This window comes from Biomphalaria glabrata, chromosome 5 (genome assembly GCF_947242115.1).
Source record: "Biomphalaria glabrata chromosome 5, xgBioGlab47.1, whole genome shotgun sequence".
Classification (NCBI taxonomy): domain Eukaryota; kingdom Metazoa; phylum Mollusca; class Gastropoda; family Planorbidae; genus Biomphalaria; species Biomphalaria glabrata.
The window spans coordinates 51,016,519-51,043,354 of NC_074715.1; the positions used below are offsets into that span (position 1 = coordinate 51,016,519).

A 26,836-nucleotide genomic window follows, 5' to 3' on the forward strand; every position below is an offset into this window, starting at 1 on the left:
TGTTGGTATAGTATCAGACAACACATTCCATTTAAAATGCATCAATTTTTTATTGCAGTTTTCATGCTTCTTCTCACAAAAACAGTTAAAACAACCACAAAATAAAAACTGAACTCCAGTATGTGGGCACCTTCATGGGATGTTAGCACTTCTTGTCAAATTGACTCAGAAATCAGCCAACATTGAAGTTAATCCTGCAAGGAACTACACCATGTGTAAAATGTGAATTATGTCCATCAGCTCTGACTGGTGCCATTTACAGAGGTCTTTAATGTTTGCACCATCTGTCAAAGAGATTCTATTAGACAGTTTTATACAAAATAAAAAAAAAACTATTTTTAAAGTTTTAAGAAAAGTTGAACAATAGCGCTTAACCATCATTTTTTTAAAATTGAAATCTTTTCCAAAGATGTAGAGTTGGTTAGAAAAATCTAATATAGTTCTACATTTACATTAATCTAAACCTAAGAAGATAAGATAAATTCATTGGAAAACATCTGACCTAACTTCTATAGCTTACAGTAGGAACAATATCTCCTTTATATTACCCTACAAAAAGTGACATCTTTATTGAGTTTTGGTAGAGGGAGGATTATTGCATAAAGCTTTCTGGTCCGCCTAACAGGTAAAGCAGAGAGAGATGATGGAGATACATGAGCATGGATTAACCAGTTCAATCCACATGGGAAAATACAAGTATTTAAAAGTGTGGAATACTGGACAACATTTTTGTTAAAGCCTAAAGAATGAATCTAAATAAATAAATAAATCACCTCTTCCACAAGGCCAGCAGCAATGGTGTGTCCACCACTCCTTAACATAAATCTGCCCAGATCTTTAAACTCGGAATACAGTTCCATGCACACTGGTCTCTCCAGTTCTATCTCCACTACAGCACTGGTGTTTTTGACTAAACATCTGAAATAGTTCATGAATATAATATACAATACACTAAATGAACAAAATGATAACAACAGCAGCAGTAATAGGTCAATTAAGTTTTCAGACTAGAAACTAAAAGTAATAGGTCAATTAAGTTTTCAGACTAGAAACTAACTTGAAACTTTCAATCTACAGTATCATGCTATAATAATTCAAGGAAGAAAAAATAAAAAACCTTGGTTTTTTCTTTATCACTTCTCCAGTGCTTCTGTGTAACTGGCTCAAAAGTCGTTTTATTATTGCTGGCTCATTGATGGATTGGTAATGAAACACAACCTAAAGGGTTTATAGAAAGATTCTCAACAGTGACAAAAGTACACATTTTAATAAGAAGCTATGTAATTAGAAATAAAAAAAAAAGATACAAAGTCTGCATTATTTAATATTAAAATTAATTTCAAACAATATAATATATTATAAAGTAACTTTTTTTTTTTCCAACCTATCTTGCTAATGATGAAATGGCAACTGAAATGCAAATGGCCATCAGTTTCTTTGAAAATGAACTCATGGAAACCAAGACAATGAGAAGATAAGTAAATGATATTAAGTGGCTTGATTATTACTGGCTAAGACCTTTGCAGTTTCACTAAGCTTAGCAGAAGATCAAGACAGAAAGTTATGAATCGACAAAAAAAAATTAACACCAGATCCCAGTGTTATAATAATAATAATATTAATAATAAATTGTAGACATTAATATTAATGTTTTAGGAGGCAAGGCGGCTGAGCGGTAAAGTGCTTAGCTTCCGAATTGGGGGTTTCGGGTTCGAATCCTGGTGAAGACTGGGATTTTTAATTTCGGGATCTTTGGGTGCCTCTAGTCCACCCAGCTCTAATGATACCTTACATTAGTTTGTGGAAAAGTAAAGGCGGTTGGTCATTGTGCTGGCCACATGACACCCTTGTTAACCATTGGCCACAGAAACAGATGTCCTTTACATCATCTGCCCTATAGACCACAAGGTCTGGAAGGGGAACTTGACTTTTATGTTTTGATCAATTTTCAAGTTACATCTACTTACTGGGTAACCCTTGGTAATAGGTAAGTCTATGTTGAAGATAACAATCTTAGCTCTGACTCTTGTAGCACTTCGGGCAGGAGTATTGGGATCACATAAACAACTGCCTAGAACACACACACACAACAAGGTCAAACAAATACTTGAAAATAGTTGAAGAATCTTTAATCATTAGACCTAAGATTCTTGCTATAAAAGTTTACATTTTTAGAAAGTGGTAGTCATAAAAAAATTAAACTTGTAAGTCAAACAAACGATAGGAAAGTACTATACAGCATAACACCGAATAATAATACAAAACTAGCTGTAATACCAATAATAACTTAACCAACTTAATAATAATAATTATAGCGTTTATATAACGCTACTTTCATGCTTATAGCATGCTCAGAGCGCTATGGTCCAATCTCATTTGTGGACCAGTAGGAAAGGGGTATCTGGGAGAAGATTTTCCATGCTGCCTTTAAGCACTCAGTAAACACAACTCTGCTTGAGTCGGGTGTCAAACCTCGAGCCCCATTCACAGGTAACCAAGACAAGTCAAGTTAAAGCGTACTTAGCCTCTCGACCACGCTTCCCACTTCAATACTATCTAGAAATATTTCAATCACACATTACCAGATGAAAAACTGATTCTAACTGAAATATTGTTTTTTTATCTCAATCGTCCAATAAATGGACTACAAAAAGTACATACGCTAATAAAAAAAATTACCTATGCTAACATTTGACATGTCCACACCACTCAAGGTCAGGTTGACGTGATCACCAGCAAAAGCTAAGTTGTCAGCAACATCATCAATATAAATGTCTGAAATATCAACACAATTTATGAGCACTTAGTGGATATTCGAAAGATATGATATGTCAAAGGTTGCATCAGTGGATTGGGAAAACTTATTAATTTAGTAATCATTCAGTTCATTTAGTGCAGTAATATATATATATATATATATATATATATATATATATATATATATATATATATATATATATATATATATATATATATATATATATATATATATATATATATATATATATATATATATATATATATATGTGTGTCACGGACAAATGTGTCTATGTATGTATAATCTATTTTTACAATCTGCGCGAATGACCGGAAGTGTGTTTTGTTGTCAGAGAGAGACCAGTGTGTGTGATTTGCAGAAAAGCTGATTAAAGTTTATGTGTTTGATCTAGTGGTTTAATTGTTTTATTTCGTCAACTAGAACTGAACCAGGGACACCTAGACGTATCGAGACCTAAGGTAGATTATATCGAGTTATAAGTAGATAGAGTTATATAATAGGAAAGCTGTGACAATATATATATTGTTATGACCCTATTGGCGGCGCAAAAGGGTTAACTATTGGCTCAGCTGACACACATGAAACACTCAGGTCAGCGGGGACATGGACAAGGGACAGTACTACGATTACACGCAAATATGACCAATGTTATGGTCATGTGATTGAAAGCCTGCGTGTACGAGTGACACAGTCTGTAATAAAGCGGCAGTTCAAGACCGGAGAGCGTGGAGACTGGGACTGTTAGTCGGCCATGAAGTCTGTCCTGGTCTAGTCCTCAAGTGTTGATGTACAAGTCCAGAAAGAGAGACAGTAGAGTTTTGTACAGTGATGTACAGAGTGACATTTTAGTTGTTGATGTGTTTGATGCCAATTGTCTAGTATTGGCTGTTATCTACTTATTCACTCATTATTAAAGTACCAGATTATTTAGAGCTCTTGTTGTCAGGTTCTTGAAGTGTTAGATGTGCTGTGTTGTGTTTAGCAGTGTTTACAGAAGGCCTTATATATATATATATATATGTGTGTGTTTTACATTTGGATAGGTTGGTTCAAATGAATAAAATTACAAGTATAAAAAAAATACATACTTTTAACAGTCGCACAATTTCCCAGTGGCATAATAAGTATCTTGTCTCCCGACTGGACATAGCCAGCCCCAACACGTCCAGCAACATTGAACCCAGTGCCAACACCTTTGAACACATCAGACACATGCAACCGAAAAGGTTTATCAATGGGTCGAACTGGTGGCTTCAAGTTTTCTGGAATAAGATACAAATAAGCATTAAATGATTAGCCTATTTAAGTTAAGTGCTAATTTAATTGCATCTAAACTGAAAATAAAATATTTAAATACAGTTGTCAAAATTCTAATTTCTGATTTATCAATATTAAAAATGCAATCTCACTTAATCACTCAAGTCTAGCAACACACTAAGTAGGCCTATTCAATGGGAAAGATTTATTCTATAAGATCAGGTGAACAAAACTGGATTAATGACGATAAAATGCATAATCTTACTATCAAGCTCAGATATTCAAAATGTGTAGGTTCAATATGACCTGCTAACCAGTGTCAAATGGAAGTATTGGCCATATCACAAGGTCCTCAGGGCTCGCAAAGACCTTCCTTCAGGAAACAGTACCAGAAGAAAAGGAAAAGAGGTAGACAAAGTGATAGGAAGACAACATAAAAGAATGTCGTCGAAAGCAATTCTATTTCGAGACAAAAGACAGAGAGCAATGGAGAAAGACAGATCTAGTGTGGTGTCCCAACAATTCAAAAGACTAAGTGATAGGTGAAAGTGACTAATTATTTTAATTAAACTCATGTCAAGATGTAAACAAGGTTAAAGAGTAAAGAAATTAACATTAGTCGTAAATAGTAACATTTTAATACTATATATATATACAATACAATATATTATTTGTTGTTATGATTGTAAAAAGATATATAACTACAACCAAATAAATGAGTAAATGTCTATATGAACTGAGATCATGTGACATGAAAGGTGAAGATTTATAAGTTTAAATTTGAAAGTCATAATGAGGAAGGTGGAGAGAAAATGTATTTTAATGACAAAGAAGAAAGTTGAATTTATGGTATTTTAGTCCTGATTGTAAGGATGTATAAAATATTCATTTCCAAGTTAGGACCACTAACAAGTATTTTTTCCTAGGTCCTCATTAATAAGTATTAATGAGTTGAAAGCTGGAAGAATAAATTAAGTATTGTGAATTAATTAAGTTATGAATTAAGTGTGCTGTAAACTGTGCTGATGTACATAATCTTATTAATATTGAAATAAAGATACATCTAGAATGTATTAACCAAATGCCAGAGTCTATTTAAGTTAAATCAGATATTGGAAAAAAGTTCTGTTCTACATTCATTTTCACTTCTCCACTAAATAATGCCTACAAAACAACACAAATGATTTTAATCCTACAAAACAATGCAAAAGAATTAAATGTCAACTAAACCATTGACATGTAGATAGTCTATAGATATTGAGACATCATATTAGGTGCTTTTAGAGATGGACTTTGAAACACTGGAATAAAACTATTCAAAAAGAACAACTTGAGGGAGCTGCCATCTTTTACCAAGCACATCCCCAGGTGGCGTATAGGGGAAAATCCCTTAGATATAAGGGTTAGCTGTGAATATCATATAAACAGCCATGGACCAACTGGTTTGCAGTCATGGAGGATGAGGTGGAGTATTCCAGTGGTTAGGATATTCACTTAAAACATCCAGGGAAATGATTGCAAAAAGTGAGTATAGGGCGCTTAAACTCTAAACCCAGGTAGATGAAACTCGTAAACTAGGGATAGTAATTCATCTAGGAGAGACAACTCCAAAATAAAACAACTGCTGCCTTGCAGATGATCTTGGATGATCAAAGGCTACTGGAGCATACCCAGAAAGAAAAGCAGTCTGAAGCTGGAGTCAATGGGCATCCTGGCGCATAAAACACTGACACACAATCTCATCTATGTTGGAGCTCAGAAATGATTCTTATAGATGTGGCATCCTGCAGCGCAGGTAGGGGGCCAGGCTCTCCGACAAGACTCTAGCCCAAAAAGCCCCTTATAGAACAAAAACTAAATGGAGAACTGCCTGATCTGGAAACCACAGCGCGGTTCATCTCAGATATAGAATTACTGATCTGAACCCTCTGACATGTAAAATGAGAATACAAAGAATGAAAAAAAAACTTACCTATCTGTTGCAAGAGTGTTATCCCAGACTTGTACCATGAAGTCAGTTTGGGTTCTGTGGATGGCTTGGTCAAGTTCTCACCAATCAGCCCACTACAAGGAACATAGCAAATGTCAGACTCTTTAAAGCCAGCTTGCTTTGTGAGAAACTGTCCTATTTTTTTTGTTATGCTTTCATAGCGGTCATAGTTCCAGTCCACTGTGTCCATCTTGTTTACAGCGACAATAATTTGACCAACCCCTGAAGATAATAAAGTAACACATAAAGTTTTTCTATAATAAAAGATCAATTTATTCATTCCTACAAGTGGTGATTCAGTCTTTAGATAGCCTGGCCTGCTATACAACTTAAAGATATTACTTCAGTCCGCAGTAGCCATCGTCCAAATGTTTAGCCATTGTCCAAACGTTTATCACTATTTAATGAAAATATAGAAGCCATTTTAAAAACTATGACCTATCTGGGCAAACAAGTCAATTAGCCTGGAGACTTTTATCCATCTCCTCAATCAAATCATTGTTCCAACAATCACCTATGCTTGAAAGACTTGGAAGTCATCCATGAGGTTGAAAAGAGGTTAAGCGTAGCTTAGCAGCAATGGCTGAGAAGGAGCCTAGGAATAACATACAGACATCATGTCACCAATAGAGAAATTATTTCCTGCATGGGCACTCGCCCTCTAAGCAAAGTGGTGACCTAACATCATTTGGGATTCACAGGACACATCCTCAGACAAGTCACACAAAAAAAAGCCATAACTAGGAAGAAGAAAAGAGAAAAGTAAAAACAAAGCCACCTATACATGTAGCACAGGGTCTTAGAAGACCCAAATTCCATAAAGACTAGCTGGGAGAGGAAGTTGCCTGTAACCAATCTCTGTGGAGAGAGCTTGCCGCCCTATACTCGCCTTGGGAGGATCTAAGTAAGTAAATCATAGAATTTCTTACAAAAATCAATGTATCTGAGCTCTAACCAAAAGAAAAATAATTATTATGTAATTGAAAAAAAAATGGGGTGGGGGCATGGTGGCTGAGTAGTTAAGCACCAGAGGTCCTGGGTTCGAATCTCAGTGAAGACTGGAATTTTGAATTTTGGGATTTTTAGGGCGCCTCTGAGTCCACCCAACTCTAATGGATGCCTGACTTTAGTTGGGGAAAGTAAAGGCGGTTGGTCATTGTGCTGGCTAAAGAAACAGATGACCTTAACATCATTTGCCTCATAGATCATAAGGTCTGAAAGGGGAAACTTTACTTTACTTTTGCTAATCAAAAGGATTGTTACCAGAATTGTTACTAAAACAAGACATATTACTGTAGTGACTTTATAGTTAGCCGCATAGAAGTTAAGGCTAATCAGGGATTTTCTTAGTGATGTGATGGTACAATAAAAACTTAGAATGTAAATAAGCTTATTTTAAATTTGGAGTTCTCCCTCTTCGCTTAAGGGCCTGGAAGGGGTTTTCTTAGCTGGAAATGGGAGCTATTGGCTTCAACATAAATGTTTGGTGAAAAAGAGATCCTATGGTTGTAAGACAAGTACAGAGTGTTTCTTACCTAATGACCGTGCTAGAAGTGCATGCTCTCTTGTCTGACCGCCTGCATCAAAACCAGTCTCAAACTCTCCCCGTGTGGCATTAATGACAAGAATAGCAACATCTGCCTGTGATGCACCTTTGAACAATGTTTAGCAAATTAAGTTTCGTCCAATATTTTTTTTTTACATTCATGTAAAAAAAAAACAACAAAAACAATTATCAACTAATGTGATTTAATACACACTGATACAAATTTAGTTTGGACCAGTTATGTAATTAATCTTGTAATAGATCTAGACCAATAACAATAAATCTGATTTGGAAACCACTGCGCAGTTCATCTCATGTATTGGTCTAGTCATACGAACACTCCAACATAACAATGAGAACGATGAAGAAGAAGAAGAAGAAGAAAACACAATTTTTATCAATTGTTTTTGTTTAGCACTATTTCATGCTTTTAGCATTCCCAGTACGTAGGATCCTATCACTTATCTGGGCCAGTTGGGAAAATGGAAACGGGAAAGGTGGGGGGGGGGGGGGGGGGGGAAGAGAAGAAAGAAAGTGATTGGATTTACCGTAATTTGTTTTTAAAAGCATAAAAAAAAGGGAATGACCTGAATTTGAACTCATGGCTCACGCCTCCTCTGGCTGACATGCTAACCACTCTGAAAGTGAGGTACATATGACTAGAGAAGATTGTATAGTTCAGATTGATCTGAGATTGTGGGTGGGAAAAATAACATGCACAAACTTTTTACCAGAAAGACAAAGAGTTGATAAAAAAAATGTAAAAAAATACCTGTAATCATATTGGGTATAAAATCCTTATGTCCAGGTGCATCTAATAGGGTGATACATTTTTTCTCTGTTTCGAATCTATTTTGAGCAACATCCATGGTCACACCCCTCTCTCTAGAGTAACAAACATTAAAAGCATGTCTTTAAGTGACGAGATAAATATTTGAAAACTATTAAATGTTGACAGGAGAAATATTCCATCAATTCAGAAATAACAAAAAACAAGAACAGGATTAAATGGAAAACTGCCAAAATGAAAGCGACTGGAAAATATGTTTAAATTGAATGAACTATTTGCAAGTTAGAGAAACAGTGGACAGCATTTAACTTTAAATGAACCTGGAAGTGACAGTAAATTTAAATCAAACTGCATACAGCTGGAAGGACTTACCTTTCTTCTTCTGTTTCATCAAGAACCCAGGCAAAAGCAAAGGAGCTTTTCCCTATTTTCTTTGACTCCTGTTCATATTTATGCATTGTTTTCTTGTTAACATTCCCCAGCTGATACAAGAGATGACCCATTAGCGTACTCTTGCCTGCATCCACATGACCTAGAGCACACAATACATTCACAGTTAAGACATATACAGGTAGACAAGTCTTCAGTGTAATTGCTTCCACATGATTTAATACCAATAAATATTCATTAAATTTGTTATTGATTCAATGCAATGCAATAATAATAATAATAACAAAACCTAAATAATTAATACAAAGTTAAAACAAAATTATAATAATTTAAGGAAAAAATAATAACATTTAAATACCTATGACGACTAGATTCAAAAGCTCCTTATTGCCATGTCGTTTAGCAAATTCTGCCATAACATCTATTTTGGAAGATTTACCTCTAGAAAAAAACATTTGGATAAAGTAATTAACCAAATCTAAAACACATTTTTATGCAGATATTAGCCTAATTAATTAAACAACTATAGGTCAGAAAATATTGAAAAGAATATAAAAATAAAAAGAGAATATTTTTGCAAGTATTTAGGAATAAATGAATATGCAATTATTTTACTGACTATCAAAGGAAATTCTAACAAGAAGAGAAAATTGGAATCCAAGATTTTTGTGATGCTAAATTGGTAACTGCAGATTTGCGAGGCAATGAGGTATAAAAGGACATTTATTTAGCATTTCAAGCTGAAAAAGAAATGATAGAAATTTAAACTTAAATGACTCACTTGGATTTGGGTGTTGCTGGAACTGGTTTCATGGAGTCAACAGAAGACTGGATTGTTTCTTTATCTCCTTCCAGACCCATAAATTCAACTGCATTCCTTAAGTTCGAGTCTATGCTATTTCCACCAGCAGTAATATCTTCAGAAGATAAAGCAGTGGCTGCCATCTCACTTGCTTTAGACTCTGTTTCTCTTTGCTCTAAGTTTGACAACTCCCTTTTCCCTTTATCTTTTTTAGGGCCCGCTGGCGAGACATTTCTTTTGCTACCAACCTGGATGGAAAGTTTTTTTGAACTAGCCGGAGAATTGGGCTGTGAGCTCTGTTGATCTTCAGCCTGCAGAAAGCCAATGGTAGCTTTAGCTTTGCTAGCAGACTTGGAAGGTGTGACTAGTGGAGAGCTTAGGTTGATGACTTCAGGATCTTTTGGTTTGAGCTCTTGAGTGGCTGGAAGAAGGCCTTACATATTTGAAAACATTTAGTTGATCAATGATTTTAAAAATGTAATTTTAAACTCGAAGCTAATGGGGATATGATTAACACATTTTTTTACACTTCCATTTATGCCTCGAAGAAAAATTGAAAACAAAACGTGAGCATTTCATATCAAATTTATTTGCTTTTATTTTATAAAAATCTACACACAAACACAGAAAAATAAAGATAAAATGGTTGGTTTCCACTTTAAAAAAAACAACATATTAAAAAAAATTAATTAAGGATAATTCTAGATTATAAAGAAGACCTTAGTGGAAGAGTTTATTTTAATATGGGATTTTAACATCTTGTGGTCAATGGGGCTTGCATATTAAAACTTCATAGATTGTAAGGTATAAAAAAGCTTGGTTGCAAATTCTGATTGAAGAGGGTGGATTTTATTTTTGCATTTTAAAAATTAAAATGAAACTTGTCTCCTGTCATCTCAAGTATTATCTTTTCCAACCCTTCCTATCTTTTAAGAGAATGTCCAAGACAGGGTTCGGATACATGTACATAAAGTATGTCAGCTAAATGAACATCCCTACATTTCTTTTATGTACACATGTATTATCTTCAATCTGCATTCAGTCAACCGTGTTGACTGGATGCATGGCTGCCTGATCATGTGGGATGCGCTCTAGATTATCCTCTTGATGGTTCCAGGTTCCAACCTTGCCCACTGTCACCCCCCACCATCCTGCGCAAGGTTTGGGCTGGAATGTAATAGTCTTCAACCCTGAAGGAACATCCGAAACTTATAAAAACAAAACAGAAATGATTATCATAACTTAATTTTTGAAGCATTGTCTCAGATGTATAAGCTAGATAAAAATCAAATAAATGTCCATTCATGGCACCAAATTCATGTTGGACCAGTAGTTTATCCCTAAGTATAAAATACTAAAATACTTGCAGTATCTCCATTAGATACTATTACTATTTTGTTTTAGAGGAGGTACTATGATGATGCACAAGTTATAGGTGTCTCCTGAAGGAAGTCAGTGGCATTGACATTTTAAGAGGAAGTCTGATCCACTCCTTCACTTTGGATCATAGGTAGTGAAAATCATGTGTAAATAATGTATTTTCTAAAACTGAGCTGAGAATTGCGCACATTGATTTTTAGGAAAAATGAAAGATGATAGAATTGTTTCAAAGTATTTTATGAAAACAAAAGTACTATATGATATAAGACAAATGATACATGAATGAAGAAGAGTCTTTTTGATGTTTAATATTAATATTGTATTTAGTTTTAAAAATCATATTTTATTTTATATATTACACATTTCTTCAAAAAAGAAGATAATTACGTCCTATGCATTTCATGTGTCAACCTAGTCACGTATGTTAACCAATGACTTAAATTCTACTAAGTCATTGGTTTTCCTGGCTGACTCAGGTAACCCATTCCATGCTGTAATAGCACTAGTAATAGCACTAGTACTAGGGAAGAAGGAGCATTTGTACAAATTGGTCCTAGCATATGGAACAAGAAATGTGCGTTTATCTCTTGTGTCTTTCTTGGTATTTTATTAGGTTTTGTTTTTGTATTTGAGGATTATGGTTCAGTGTTTTATTTATAATTGCTGACTAAGGCAACCAATTCCATGCTCTAATAGCATTAGGGAAGAAGGAGCATTTGTACAAGCATATGGAACAAGAAATGTGAGTTTATCTCCGTGTCTTTCTGGGTATTTCATTAGGTTTTGTTTTTGTATTAGAGGATTATGGTTCGTTTTATTTATAATTGCTGCTTTACTTTTAAGTCTTCTATCCTGAAGGGTTTCTAAATTTAGTGATTTTACTAAAGGTGTTACTCTAATCAAATGCGAGTCTTCGTCTGTAATGAATCTCACTGATCTACCTTGTGTTTAAGCTAATTCAAGTTTGAGTGACTGTTTCATCCCCTGCATTGTCTCTTGAACCTATATCATATTAAGCAATGAATACATTTTAGCCACTAAGACTTTCATTTAAGGTAAAACTAGCCCTAATCTTGATATTACTGAGTGAAACAGAACTCAAAAGATTTTTATTTCAAACAATGAACTACAATTATAAAGAGGTAATGTTATTTTTGAATAAATCTTTCTATTATATAATACATTTTCACCTCTGAAGTATAACTATTTATACAGAAACAAAAATGACACAACTGGAAATGGTATTATTTTCATTGAATTTTTAAAATTAAAATTATATATTTACACAAATGACAGACCTTTCATAAGGAGAGCAAAAGTTAAGAACTTGTTAAGTTGGCGGCATACAACATAGATTTAATGCTAGCCACAGACACAGATAAATTTCATGGGCTACTTTGACTGCAACTAGCCTTTACAACTGACATTTTATATTTTAAGCGCACAACTTGTTTTAATAGTGATATTTCTATGCACAGTTAAAAAAATGTTTCTATTAAAAATATAATGTGCAGTTTGTTAGTTGTTTATGTTCAGAGTTCTTTTTAAATAGTACTTTTTGTTGAGAAATCTTTAAAAAAAATAAATACAAAATAAAAAAAAAAGTGTAAGGAAGTTAACTTAAATTGTGAATCTTAATATTAACTTATTGGATTGTTTGGAAAAATTTAATATGAAAAAAAAATTCTAAGCAAATCACTACATTATTTTGACTTCTTTAAAGGATGCATTTTTTGGTTTGTTTTTTCAATAAAAAAAATATTTTGATTATGTGTCTCTTAAAAATGGTACAAAGAGCTTCTCCCACAACCCTTTAAAACAAATATTTAGCTACAAAGCTAGGGATTTAAAGAGAGAAAATCACATTTTTTAAAAATGAAAATATAGAAACTTAACAACATATTCAAGCTTAATAAAAAGAAAAAAAAAAGAATACGTTTTAAATTTGTAGAGAAAAAAAAAAGAGTGTTGGTGAGTATTTCAGCCTTATAAATATTTCTAAACAGATAAAATAAACAAGTAAAATAATTGTAAGATTGTCGCAGAAATGAATGATGGGATAATTTTGATTAGTTAACAAGAATGAAAAATGTATTTTATTTTAAATTTTATTTACATGTCATATATTTTAGTATTAAAAATACAAAGTTATTAAAAATTAAAGTTTTAAAGTTTCATGTTTATAAATACATTTGAATCCATCTATTAGAAATCAAACCTGAACAGCTGCCAACAAAAAACAGTTCTGACAATGAGAGCTAGATAACAAACTCTCTCTCAGATCTGGTGAAAGCCTGTTTTTGTTTACTTTTCACAATGTCATCTGGCGAAGGTGTGGAAAAGTCAAAAGGTTTAATGTCATGAAGTTTGACAGGAAGCGTGTACATTGGAACACGAGACAGCTGTTCACCACATAAAAATCTGGGGTACTTAACATTTCGTCGATGAAAGACTGGAAAAGAACAGTGGCCCCGCTTTCTACTTCCATACAGACCACAAAGTACCAGTCCCACACTTGAAGGTCCTGATAAAAACTTGGCATCAGCTTTTTGTAAAACAGTCGCCCTGGCTACACTAGGTTGAACATTCACTTCGCCATCACGGATCATAGAGCTCTTAACCAACCAGGTATTTTCTTCAGTTAATGGTTTCTTAGGAGGGTTAAGAGATGGTAGAGAGGGCTTTTTTGTTTTTAAACAAGAAGCAAGAGAAAAATTGTCAGGTATCAAAGAGGACAATGATGTTGACCTGGTGGTTGGGACTTGCTGTTGTGAATTGGACTGTTCTAGGCTAATTTTTTTTATTAGATGGCAGAGGTCTGGTTGAAGGATATTGTTTTTTACAGATGGTGTGGTGCTTGCAGACTGAGGAAAGCTTAAATTAGATTTTCGTGTATCGGATTGCGATGAGGAATGTAGCTTGACTAAATCTGACAAACTGGGAGTGGTCACTTGCAAGCTGCTTGTAGAATTTTTAGTTGCTGGAGCTAGGTTTCCCACAGACATTGATGTATGAGGCGATAATCCTTGTGTTGCTAAGTCTTTGTTAGGGGTTTCCTTAGCTATTAAGCATGACAAGCTCATCGCATGGTGAGCTTTTAAGGGAACACCAGTAGGAGCTAAAATGACGGGAGATGAAGCATTGTGTTGCTGTGCCACGTCAGTAAAAGATGGTGCAAGGTCTTTTTTCGTCTGTGTTTTAAAACTCATCTCCTCACCACTACTGGACAAGGTTTTGGTGTCTACTCCCTGATATTGCTTCACCAGATCAGACAAAGATATGGGCAGGTTGGGTTTGGAAAAGTTTTCTTTTGAGCTCTTTGGAGCATGGTCGCATTGTAAATCTTTTCTAGCACTTTTAATAGAATTAATATCAGCCGCAGACTGCTTATAACCATGATTAACTACTGACTTCCCTCCCCCTTGTATTTCTGCTAAAAGATTATCTAAATCTAAAGTGTCAATATCATCTTACCTTTCAACAGCCATCAGCAACAAGATGATAATTCATACAGCATACATCGAAATAAGGTTGCCATTGTTAACAAAGGATGATGACATTGAAAATGAAACAGAAGGCTACATATTAGATTTTTTGGCTTTCAAATTAATTATCACAGTAAAGATAAAAGCAAACAAATTCTAGACAGAAATGAAGTAAAAAAAACAATGACATATCAAAGAAAATTAGTGAGATATTCACCTTGTGTACGAATTTTCCTTTGACGAGGCTCACGCTGAGGTTTTGGTAAATCTAAATAAAATAGTAAAGAAAAGTGTATAATGAACACCACAGTTGATTTTATTGTATGTAGTAGTATTTTTAATTATTTTTTTAAATAAAGATATTTAAGAACAAAAAGTGGGTATTTCAAAAACCCTTTCTAAAAAGTTCTATAATTTAAATTGTAACAAAAAGACTAAATGCACTCTTTTAAAAATATATTTTGTAAACAGACTGAAAATTTTAATGTTTAAGTTTCAGTTTTGTTTTATAAATAAATTTCATATTAAATTTTGCCATCACTTTCATCTGTTACAGGTACCAACACTCAATTTAAACATATATTCAAAAAATTTCTAAATAATAACAAATGGTAACATGTCCCAAAGTTTACCTTGCTGAGAGAGTAACTGGTTGATGGATGTTTCCAGGTTATAACCATTTTGAATGATAACAGAAGTCATTACCGACTCTGACACAGAGTCGCCTAAAATATTTCGAGCTTCATCAAGACAACTATTCAACTTAGCTAGGATAAAAAAAAAATATATATATATATAAATATGCACCATAATGTATACCTATGAAAACATTGAATACAAAATGTCACTGTCCTTAACTAGCTTACAATCTGAACTGACTAAATCATCACAAAGAATTTAAAATTACCTTTATCAAAATCAGATAATCCCAAATGAAGTGATTTAGAGGAATCATTGAAACTGTCGTGACTAACGTCTTCTTGTGTTTCTTCTTCTTCTTCATTTATCACCTCCTCTTGACCCACATACGCAGCTAAGTTCATATTCTTTTCTCGAGTCCATGTAAACTGGGCAGCTGGAATGACATTATGATAAAACTAATCAGATAATTCAGCGTAAACATAATCATGCCAACATATGACTTACTTACACTAGCGAAAATTCAAAGTCAATTTTTTTTCAGGGTGGTATTAAGAGTGTGTGTGTGTTTCTAAGGTAACCTTGAGTAAAGGTGGGCAGAAGGTTTGGATGAGCGGGCTGAATAGATTTTCCGGAAATCACAAGAATTCCAAGGTCGTAGTGAAAGTTAAAGAGAGGATAACTAGGAAGAGACAAGTGACACAAAGGTGTGTATTATAGTGAGTTCTATCTTGTTTACATTATCATTATTTCATTTTAAGTTTCTACATACATCTGCATTGTAGATGAAAGCTGGTTACATTAATATAACAAGTTATATTTGTTACAAAAGAAGTCTGTTCAAGTTTATTTAAGTTCACCATTATAAATATAATATGCCTGCATTGGTTTGGTTGTACTAGCTGTTCAGCTACAAGCTAATGGCCAAGTATTCAACACAGGATGTTAACCCACAAACAAAATGATATGCAAAAGAGTCACAGGAAGTTCTTGACCTTTTTTTTTTTTTACTCTGTGCAAAAAACTTGTACAAACCATAAAAAGACAGTCATTATGTATAATGATTTTTTTTAATTTTACAAACAGATTAAATAAATAAAAATACAAGTCAATGTACATGAGCAAGTCAGATTACAGTTGACAAAATCTGAAAGTAAGCCTACCTGTCGAGGGTGAGATACAATAGTTGTCTTCCACAGAATGTGAGTACTCGTCTTCTTCATCACCATACTCTGATGTGAAAAAATTAAAAAAAAAGTAGTATTTAGGAAAATGCTTTGATAATTATTAAGCATTAACAAACATACCGCACAGAACTGCAAAATTCAAATCTGTATATATATGTGGCATTTTATGTCTCAAGGGATTTATATAATCTTTTCCTTTTGCAACTTTTCATTTGACTAAATAGACCAATCCTAGATTCACATCAGCAATCACAGGTTGGGTATTTGTGATCACCAGATACAGCATTGTTTTTATCATTCTTCTTACATCTGGTATGCACGCCCTCTGCATAACAGGGCTATTCCTTTATACTTCTTCTTCATGTGGAACCATCCGGTGCTTCTATCTCCCAACTGATATGTTCATTCTAAAGAGCTTTTGCATGTAACTTCCGTGAATCTTAAAAGTTGATGACCTGCAGCTCTTCTGCCTTCTATTAGGTCACCATGCAAAATTTCTTGTGAGAGTCAACACTGTGGCATTCTGTGAACATGTCCCAGCCAGCCAAGGCATCCATCTAATGCTGATAACAGCATGAATGTCCTGCCAACCTACTCTTCGCAGCACTTCCTCATTGGTTATTTTATTTTGCCACCATATATTAAAAATCTGCCTTTTAAAAGCATTGGGGGTGTAAGATATTTTAAAAGCTTTTTTTCTGCCAAGGGTATACCATATATCTTCTTATCTTATATAATACAGACGTTACTTAAAAAAAGAAGATGATTACATCCTACGCGTCATGCATATAGTAGAGTGCTTATAGGTCTGGTAGACTAGGGCTTTGGTAGTCAGCAAGCCCTCAGCAAGGTATTGTCCCACACTCTTTACTGACATGGTGCTCATTGCCTCAAGGCTATCCTGTTGTGGATGTCTTCATTCAGCAGCATATAGTTGGGGATAATGGAGCCAAGATAACAAAAATGGCCAACTATTTCCAGTGGTTGGCCATTAATTGTCATATGAGGTGCAGTGCTTGCTGTTTTGAACTAGCATTTTGGTCTCGCTTCGATTGACTAACTAATATTTAAGATTTAAGCCAAAACAGTAGACCTACTAGTCCTAGATATTTTTCTACATTTCATCACTGATTCTGATACTATCAATATTCAATAATCATACTATCATACATACCAGGATGACAAAATTGACATACTAATAAATTAATAAACATTTACATATATTATATATATATGTTTAGTAATAACTAATTACTAGATTCTAGTAAATACACTCAGACAGTTTAGTATAGTATCTTAATCTAAAATCTAAACTAGATAGAATATTATATCAATATACACAAAATATACTGCGATTTCCATTGACTTAGACTTAGTCGACTTAGTCTAGTCCTCGTGAAAATCTCTTACTCATACTTACTACTTATAAAAATATAATTTTTTTAGACTCTAGGACACTCTAGGTCTAGATAGATCTACTAACCATCTAGGGACTAGGGATATTTTATTATTTAAATACACTACAGTATCATGCTATGAGTCCTATTACTAGTATTACTATTACACTAGACTCACTCTATCTCTAGTGACTAATTTAAGTAATTACAGTTACACTTCACTACAGTACAACAAGTTAGTTAGTGTAGTACGACTTCGGACTTACCATCTTCGTAGTTCATAGTCCTTACAATACGATGCCTTGACATTTTTAATTTATTTTAATTTAATGTACAATAACAATTATTTATTTATTACAATAATATAATTATAATAAATATAGTATATAGTATTATATAGTATAGAGTATAGGCTAGATCTAGTATCATCTAGACTCTACAAACTTTAATAATCATCGTTTTCAGTAGATCTATATTTTATATCAATATTTAATAAGTGTTTGTTCATCATTTCTGTAATTAGATCTACTAATTAGGACAAGACAATTAGGTCTAGACTTAAAACTAGATATCTAGAGCCTATTAAATATTTATATTTTTGTTAGAAAAGCAGTTTCATTTTATAGGTAAACAGGAAGTTACACGGAGGCGAAACAAATTTACGTTTGGCAAATTTTTGCAGCATATCAGACTTAAAACAGAATAAGAATTAGGAAAAATAATATTACATTATATACAAATCTACTAGGTTCTATATAGATCTAGCTTTTAAAAGGATATTAAATCTTATTAGTATAATAATAATACTAGAATAGTTAAAAGAAATAAATGCATGAAACTTTTTTTTTCACTTATTTATGTTTTACGGGGAGATGTAAAAAAAAAAAAAAAAAAAAATAGTGTCCACACATCTTTCAGCCAAATAGGCCTAACACTTTTTAAAGTAACTTGCTTTGTTTTGGCAACAAGACAGGTGTATTTCTATATTATAATTTATACCGGTACTGAGACTAGATCTATATCTAGATCCATATAATATATTTTGTACTATATAGATCTAGATTCCTAGTAGTAGTTCTGTCATTACTGTCAAGAGATCTGTATTCTATATCAATCTTTATCTATTTAGTATTTTAGATGTTATACTAGTAATTTAATACTATTTTACTAGTATACTAAGTATATACTAGTTTAGTATTACTACTTACTTATAGAAATATTTATAGAATAGACTCAAGAGGGGGCAAAAAAAAAAACAAAAACATTTTTCATTTTATTTTATATCATTTTTTAATAATTTTATTTATCAATTTATGACAAGAGAAGCGACGAGTTGAATTAAAGCAGTAACCCTAACCCCTAACACAAAGATAAAGGCACATTCCTCGTCCCATATGCTAGGACAAATTTGTACAAATACTCCTTCTTCCCTAGTGCTATTAGAGCATGGAATGGGTTGCCTGAGCTAGCCAGGAAAACCAGTGACTTGGCAGAATTTAAGTCATTGGTTTATATGCATGACTAAATGCATGACGCGTAGGACGTAATCATCTTCTTTTTTGAAGTAACGTCTGTATTATATAAGATAAGATAGTAAAGGTTATTTAATAAAAGTTATTATAATTATCATACTACATAGATGACATAGAGTGATAGACATTGATCTAGACACCTAGAATTTAGAATTATATCATAATATTAATAATTAATATATGTCTTATTAGAAAAAAAAACACAACATTCTAACATTAAAAAAGTAAAAAAAAAATTCATTCTAACAAAGCAAAAAAATAAATTCCATTCTAACAAAGTAAAAAACAATTAATGTCCCATAATCATATGATGAACAAGAATTCTAGTTCTAGACTCAAAATAAATATAAATATCACTTATATAAATATATAGACCAGTTTTTAGTATCAATAACCAGCATCACATTTAAAACACTAGAACACATAGTGACGATACTGATAGTCACATAGACATAATATATGTAATGTACTATGTAGCAACATCACACTTGGATATAAACATGATGTCCTCACTCCATACCAGATTTTTTAAATTGGGCCGGAGCTAGATATGGCAGGATAGTAAAAATGATATCTGGCCAGTGCCAGTAACAATACTAACATGTCTTGTAAATAGCTCATTTCAATGTTACTGAACATTTTGCAAAATTTCTAAATAATCTATATCATAATAATTTTCTTCACTTTTATTGACTAAACCTTATTGTTTTAAACTATATTACTTATTGCTGATTGATGAATTAAAGTTTGACAGTATTTATTAGCAGATAGGCCTATCACAAACTAATCTGTGTAACATGAAGGTGTGTGTGTGTATGTACGAGACCACCAACTGTAAAGTGGGGTGTGTGTGTGGGGGATGGTCAATGGTGCTATTAGAGCATGGAATGGGTTGCCTGAGCCAACCAGGAAAACCAATGACCTTGCATGTAATCATCTTCTTTTTTTACATTGTGTTTATGTATTATTTTAGTCATGAGAACTTAAAAAAGGATTAGCAAATGATTGATTTTTTTTTACCTGTAATAATTTTTGTTGTACTTAGCGTAATAAATGCACTAAAAAAATTGTAACATGGCATTTTTAAAAACCTTCTTTGTATAATTAGCTGAATAAAAGGTACAAGATTTGATTTAGCTTACTTATTTTAAACTGATTTTTAAACTTCTTTTATTTCATTACAAGAAAGCACTCTACCATGTACAGAAAGTCTAAGCCTATAGTCTTGTGCACAGGAAACAAGAATAAGTTGAAAGAAATTGTAGAGATATTTGGAGAAAATTTTCCCTACAAGGTAGGCTAACATTAATATGTCTGCACTGGAAAGGAATAGGTGTGGGTGCTTGTTAGACTGACTTTGTTTGTTTAATAAGTTTCAAATGTTTCTTCCGATATGAAAAATTAATATGTCCTAGTTCAAAGACCCTGGAGGAGGGAAAGGGATGGCAGTGGGAGGTTTTTAATTTTGGACCATCACGATGACATGTGGCCAATTAGCCAGTGATTCTTTTTCCTAAGATATAATATACATAAACGTTCAAATTATTTGGAAAATAAAAATGTAAAACATTTTACAAACAATGTTTAAAATGTTTTAAATGTTTCGGATGTTCCTTCAGAGTTGAAGATAGTTTACTTCCTAGTCCAAACCTCCCGCAGGACAACCCAGGACCATCGATAAATCCAAACAACACCCCAGCGTGCAAACCTCACGACCAGGCTTAGTAGAGTTTAAGTCTATAATTGATATGCATGAATAGATTAGTGCATGGATATTTTGTAAGAAGTAATTATCTTCTTTTTTGAATGAGCATCTGTAATTTTATAGGATAAGTTAATAACTAGCCTAGTATTGAAAGTTAATGTAGCTGTACTGTGTTTATCAGGTGGATAACCAGGATATTGACCTCCCAGAATACCAAGGTGAACCGGAAGATATTGCCAGAGCCAAATGTGAGTTAGCTGCAGAGCACATACGAGGGCCAGTGCTAGTTGAAGATGTTAGCCTGTGCTTTAATGCCTTAGGAGGAATGCCAGGGCCATATATCAAATGGTTCTTAGGGAAGTGTGGCACTGCAGGCAAGTTTTTAGAAAGAAAAAGTTTTTTGTGTGTGTGTTTAACATTGTTTGATACAAGCAAGTTTTTACCACCACAATATTGCTTACTGTTGTCTGCTTCCAATCCTGTTTCTCAACTATTTAGGGAGTGTAGTGGCTGAGTGGTTAAGCACTAGGCTTTCAAACTGAGAGGGCCCAGGCTCAAATCCAGTGAATTTCACGATTTTTAAGGATGCCTTTGAGCCTAGTCTAATGGATACCTGCTATTAGTTGGGGAAAATTAGGGCATTGGGTCATTGTGCCGGCCTTTACAACATCTTCCCCAAGGATCACAAAGGGGTACCTTACTTTTCAATTATTTCATTGGCTCAGCATGGCCTACTCAAAACTGATATATGATAATTAAATCTAGTCATATTTTTCCTAAACATTCACAACCTTTATCATTTTAGAACAAGTATAGTTACTATTTTAATTTCAAGGAAGCTGTTTTTTTCTACTGAAAATTAAATTTAATGTAAACATATAATTTATACCACACAATTTTTCGTAACGCTAATTGTAGAATTAATTGGATATTATATGTTGAATTTTAGGTCTCTATAAAATGCTTGATGGTTTCGAAGACAAAACAGCTTATGCGCAGTGTATATTTGCCTACAGCTCAGGAGAGAAAGAATCTACTGTTAAAATATTTGATGGTCGCTGTGAAGGAATTATTGTTCCTCCACGGGGTCCTACAAACTTTGGTTGGGATCCTATTTTCCAGCCTAATGGCTATTCTGAAACCTTTGCAGAAATGTCCATTGATGTCAAGAATACAATCTCCCATCGCTCAAATGCCATACAGAAAGTAAAAGATTTTCTTTTGCAAGGAAATCATTGATGTTGGATTAATTTAGCAAAATATAGACAGCCCTAAAAACTGCAAAGGAAAATACTGAAATGTCAAAAACCTCATTGACACTAGATCCAAAGTACAAGCACTGAAGCTCAAGATTATAAAACTTTAGAAGAATCAATTTTTTATTTAACAAGTCAAGCAAAGTCTTATTAAAATTCTTAAATGGCAAAATGTCTTTTTTTTTATATAGCATGTGATTGGTTATCTGAACTTTTCTTGAATAAGTAGATTAACAAACAAGTGTAACATACCTTAATGTTTTATGTTAAAGGAATATATATATATATAGATTTAGATATAGATAGTGAAATAGTAAATCATTTTAAAAGATGCTTACATACTTTTTTTTTTTGTATTTCTTTTTGAATGAAAAATTCTTATTTCATATGCCAGGTTGAATTCTAAAAATTATTAAAAGTGCTCTCTCTTCCCAAGTTCTATTAGAACATGAGATGGGTTGCCTGAATCAGCCAGTTAAAACCAATGACTTGGTCTCTTATTAACATGCACCACTAGATTAAGAGATGAATATGCATAATAATCTTCTTTTTTTGAAGGAATGTCTGTAAGTTATAAGATAAGAATGCAGTGATGTGTGTGCAAGGGACTCTGTTTTAAATTGTGATAGTTGATATAGTTGATAGTATCAGAGAAATTGAAAATATTTATTTGTAATAAACATTGAATGTTTACTTTGTATGTAAGGTATTTTCAGTTGTTCATCATTAATACATTGATAAATTCTTTACATTTAGTAAAAATAAGTTGTTATTTTTTTAACATGTACTTTAATATATAAAAATATTTGCAGTCATTTCAAATACTTATCCAGCTTCTTATCTTTCAGCCTCTTTCTTAGCCCCTGCCTGCTAATTGTCTCTTGTTGCTCTGGATTTAAGTTACACTAGAGTGGGCAATGTGAAATTAAAGTCTAGAATGAGTCATATCTATTTCTTTAGTTCCAAACACTTCATTGAACAGTGCTTCAGATTTTAAGAGTGTCATCTACTAATATACTACCGTTGCATTTAGTTTTCACCCTTACACCTATCCCTTAGTCTTGTTGAACCGTTGGGGCACCACATGAGATCTGTCAACCGTCTATATTCATTCCTCTCTTGTCAATGACAGGGTTGTTCATTCTTTTATGTTGTCTTCCCATCGCTCTGTCTGCCTTTTCTTCTTTTTCCTGGTACTGTTCTTTGAAGGAAGGTCTTTTCGGGGACAGAGGATGTGGCTATAGAATTTAAGTTTCTATTTTTTTAACAGAGGTTAGCAGGTCAACGGTGGTTAGCAGGTCATTGTGATCCGGTCTTCAGTTTTATATCCTCTAACTTAATCAAAGAGCAGCTGTTGAATAGGGTCTACATCAGCGGTTCTCAACCTTTTAGTCTCGGCGACCCCTGTTTACAATCTCCCACTCTGCCGCGACCCATCCCCCCCCCCCCCGCACATACATACAGCAATAGAAGAGTAGACAATAACATTCCATTTTTTCGAGGGTCTTAGGCGACCCCTGGCAAATCGCCAATCGAACCCCCAAAGGGGTCGCGATCCACAGGTTGAGAACCCCTGGTCTACATTCTGGGAAGATAAGCAAGTTGCAGCTACATTGCGCCAAAAAGTTATAGTTACAAGAGGCACCACCCAGAACCTGTTTGTTTTTTTTCTCCATACAATGCGGACCAGTTCCTTTATCATGATTAAGTGATCTTGGTTTTGGTATAACATTAACAAAATGTGATATGTATTATACAAGGGAAAACAAATGTTTATTAAGGTTAGAATATAATTTAAGTTTAAATTGCGGTTTAAGGTTTCTGGACTGTCTCCTTTGCTTTATTTTGAGTAGATTTCGGTTTAATTTATGTAACAGAAATGACAGAAAGCAGTGGGATACTTTAAGGGAGTTCATATATCTAATAACAATAAGGCTTGTCTTCGAGTCCGAAGATTAATGAGTAATGCAGTAGGCTATTTCCCTTGACTACGCAGCCCCAACTACGACCTACATATTTTGCCACACCCAGCGCAGGCATAACCATAGTCCTCCGGTGGTCGATGTAGATCTTCTACGTTAGTCCTCGGCAGCGGATTTTCTTTTGGTCTCATATGTGTATTCCACGGCCTCTATTAACTATGTCATATTTGATTATTTGAACTGTAGTAATTCTGACGGTAACAGATTTTGTCTACAAAAGAGTTTTTATTTGCTAACTAGTAATTATCTGGCATTCTCGGGTTGTTTGTTACAGTAGTATGCCTACCTCTGTTTAAAACAACCGATCAGAGTAGCACAAACTATGTTGGCATAATATGATAAAGTAATACTAATCGAACCTATGACTTTTTATTTTCTATGACAGTCTAAGTGATTGAATGTATGGCAATCAATTTCATCACAATCTATGAGCTTCATTCTTATTAGTAGGTCTATTTTGTCTAAAACAGTTTAGGCTCAGACAGTGATCTATAACATTATTGCTACATTAAACTTTCAACATTAACCAACCAGCTGATGACTTCGGGAATAGCATTCAAATTCAAAGAAGCTAGAACAGACGCAGAAATAAGAAAGGAATGTTCACTTTTGACTAGAGTAACACCATTAGTAAAATCACTTAAAGGGAAACTCCGATGGTTTTTCAAATTTGAGTTACTGACATATTTAAATTCTGCGTAAAAATTTGTTAATTGTAAACATTTTACCAATTTGTATTTAAATGCTTAGAAACATTTATATTTAATAAATTGGACAGTAAATTCTTGACATCTCTAAAAAAAAACGGGGCTCTTTGAGATTTTGTTTTTAGGTTAGGCATGTACACTTCCCTCAACAATACTTAAAGAGAAACTACATTTAACTAATCGTATCGCTTCATTCTTACAGTAGCTGTTAGGCTTAGTGACGGCCTAGTCCAGAGCTATAGTAGGCCTACAGTTATATATAGGCCTATATAGAGAGATCTAAAAGCATTAGGATAACCAACTCGATAAAAAAGTAATATTTTCATCTAAGCCCCTCCCTGTCCTAAAAAGTAAATAGATCGTGTGTCTGACTGATTCTAACAAAGTGGTCAGTGTAAGGCTAGTCTAGACTACGTGTAGTCGGTCATGACAAGACAACCAAGCGATAGTGTTTGTGTGTGTTGAGTGGTCAGGCGAGAAAATACACACTGTCGTGGTTAGTCAAACATGTAAATCTACTTTCAACAAGCATTTTTTCTTTGGTTTCTAGATCTAACTGCATTGACGAAGATATTTTTTTTGAGAATGTAAACTTTACTGCATGGTCTCCCGTTATACAATAAGTCAATAGATTAAATTAATAGGTTAGTGTGACGTCACCCAGTGAAAATCTGATCGTTTTGGATGCGCAGAAAAAATGTCAGGAAAACACCAATTACTAAATTACTATTGCAAATAAAACAAAAAAGAATAATATATTCATTATCTGTAAATCAAAACACATATTATATCAAAAATTGTCAAAATCATCGGAGTTGCCCTTTAAGTTAGAGACACTTGAGGACAGAAGATTAAAAAGTATGCCTAAAGTAGCAATAAAACACTAAACCCATATTTATGTCTATGACTAAACCATAACATACAGAAACAAAATCTAATAAATTAATCTGAAAGGCAAGATAAAAGCAAATATCTTATTCAAAATTATTCCTTTTCTACCCGCGTAGGACGTAATTATCTTCTCTTTTTATGTAACGTCTGTAATGTAGGCCTATAAGATAAGATTTTCAAAACGCTGGAAATTTAAATAACGGTGCCAACTAAGAAAACGTGTAAAGAAACGAAGGAAGAGTACATTTAAATTAAAAATGACACGTAGACTGTTTAATTAAACAATAAAATCTTTCGGTGATATCAATAAATATCTATGCCTATAGGTCTACATTAAATCTAAAATGAAAATAAAAATAACATGAACAGCCTCATCAAAAGAGACAATTTTAGCACATTTAAACAAATACATTATTAGGCTTTGAAGTCCCAGGACAGCTTGACCTGTAGGTTCTCCAATGATTCAGTATGCTCGTAACTATGTTGTCAGCAGTGATAAGATATCGTTTAATTAGTTCCAGTCTTTGGGGGGAATGACTTCGATTTTGTTACATAATTAAATTATTAATTAAATATACGGTACTTATGTTTAATACACATGGGAATAGATGTTAATCTGGGTTTTAGTTACAGTCAGACGAAATCGCAGACATCTCTTAATGTTGTTGGGTTTTTTTTTTTAAAGTAGAGAACGAGGCTAGCCATAATCTATGTTGAATTTGTGTGGGGGCTATGTTATTTTCACAGTTAGGTTGAATTCTTTCCTCATTGTTTAACAGTAAAGATGTTAAAACTTGGAAACTTGTGGACTGAAAAGTTTCTGGATGTATGGATACTGCTCGTTTCATCTTTTCTGATACATTCTAGACCTAGTTGTCAGCAGTTCAACGATTTCGCGCCTTTAAACGGAAAGTGCGTAGACCGGTGCGGAGATCTCAGCCAATCGCACTGTTCGTGCGATGTCAGGTGCAAAGTGACCGGAAATTGTTGCAGAGATTTCCAACAAGCATGTCCGGAAGTGTTTGAAGAATCTGTTACGGTGTTTAGAGACTTTGTGCACCTAATTCAGGAATGTGACCCCAATGGCTATCTGTTAATTTCTGAATGTCCTAATGATAAAC

The 26,836-nt window shown here is 33.6% G+C and overlaps 2 protein-coding genes across 7 annotated transcripts; one reads left to right on the forward strand and one right to left on the reverse strand.

Annotated features, from left to right (window-relative positions):
- Positions 1-30: 30 nt before the first annotated feature.
- Positions 31-18,286, reverse strand: LOC106050440 (HBS1-like protein). 2 transcript variants are annotated; one of them, XM_056030780.1, is made up of 17 exons: positions 17,909-18,286; positions 16,222-16,290; positions 15,327-15,494; positions 15,052-15,186; positions 14,637-14,687; positions 9,534-9,987; positions 9,111-9,193; positions 8,735-8,894; positions 8,345-8,457; positions 7,562-7,678; positions 6,009-6,248; positions 3,868-4,041; positions 2,680-2,775; positions 1,968-2,071; positions 1,118-1,218; positions 774-918; positions 31-284 (listed from the first exon to the last, which is right to left on the reverse strand). In XM_056030780.1, exons 1-17 carry the CDS (start codon positions 17,949-17,951, stop codon positions 237-239), a joined length of 2,301 nt encoding a protein of 766 aa, XP_055886755.1. In that variant the 5' UTR covers positions 17,952-18,286; the 3' UTR covers positions 31-236. The 2 variants fall into 2 exon arrangements, with proteins under 2 accessions (XP_055886755.1, XP_055886757.1); XM_056030782.1 differs by having other exon boundaries at positions 9,534-9,975; positions 17,909-18,285.
- Positions 18,287-18,554: 268 nt separating this feature from the next.
- Positions 18,555-22,900, forward strand: LOC106050428 (inosine triphosphate pyrophosphatase-like). Of its 5 annotated transcripts, none has more exons than XM_056031026.1 (4): positions 18,555-18,643; positions 20,360-20,468; positions 21,061-21,253; positions 21,829-22,900. In XM_056031026.1, exons 2-4 carry the CDS (start codon positions 20,373-20,375, stop codon positions 22,116-22,118), a joined length of 579 nt encoding a protein of 192 aa, XP_055887001.1. In that variant the 5' UTR covers positions 18,555-18,643; positions 20,360-20,372; the 3' UTR covers positions 22,119-22,900. The 5 variants fall into 5 exon arrangements, with proteins under 5 accessions (XP_055887001.1, XP_055887003.1, XP_055887004.1 ...); XM_056031028.1 differs by having other exon boundaries at positions 18,559-18,615; XM_056031029.1 differs by having other exon boundaries at positions 18,602-18,643; positions 20,364-20,468.
- Positions 22,901-26,836: the final 3,936 nt, after the last annotated feature.

Bases quoted from the DNA above. Each gene is read 5' to 3' on its own strand.
- LOC106050440 (XM_056030780.1), bottom strand. From the start codon at position 17,951: ATGTCAAGGCATCGTATTGTAAGGACTATGAACTACGAAGATG. The intron at 16,291-17,908 runs GTAAGTCCGAAG...TTTTCACATCAG, and splicing joins GACTATGAACTACGAAGATG to AGTATGGTGATGAAGAAGAC. The intron at 4,042-6,008 runs GTAAGTTTTTTT...ATCTTATTCCAG, and splicing joins AACACTCTTGCAACAGATAG to AAAACTTGAAGCCACCAGTT.
- LOC106050428 (XM_056031025.1), top strand. From the start codon at position 19,972: ATGAAGGTGTGTGTGTGTATGTACGAGACCACCAACTGTAAAGTGGGG. The intron at 20,104-20,363 runs GTAATCATCTTC...ATTACAAGAAAG, and splicing joins GAAAACCAATGACCTTGCAT to CACTCTACCATGTACAGAAA. The intron at 21,254-21,828 runs GCAAGTTTTTAG...GTTGAATTTTAG, and splicing joins AGGGAAGTGTGGCACTGCAG to GTCTCTATAAAATGCTTGAT.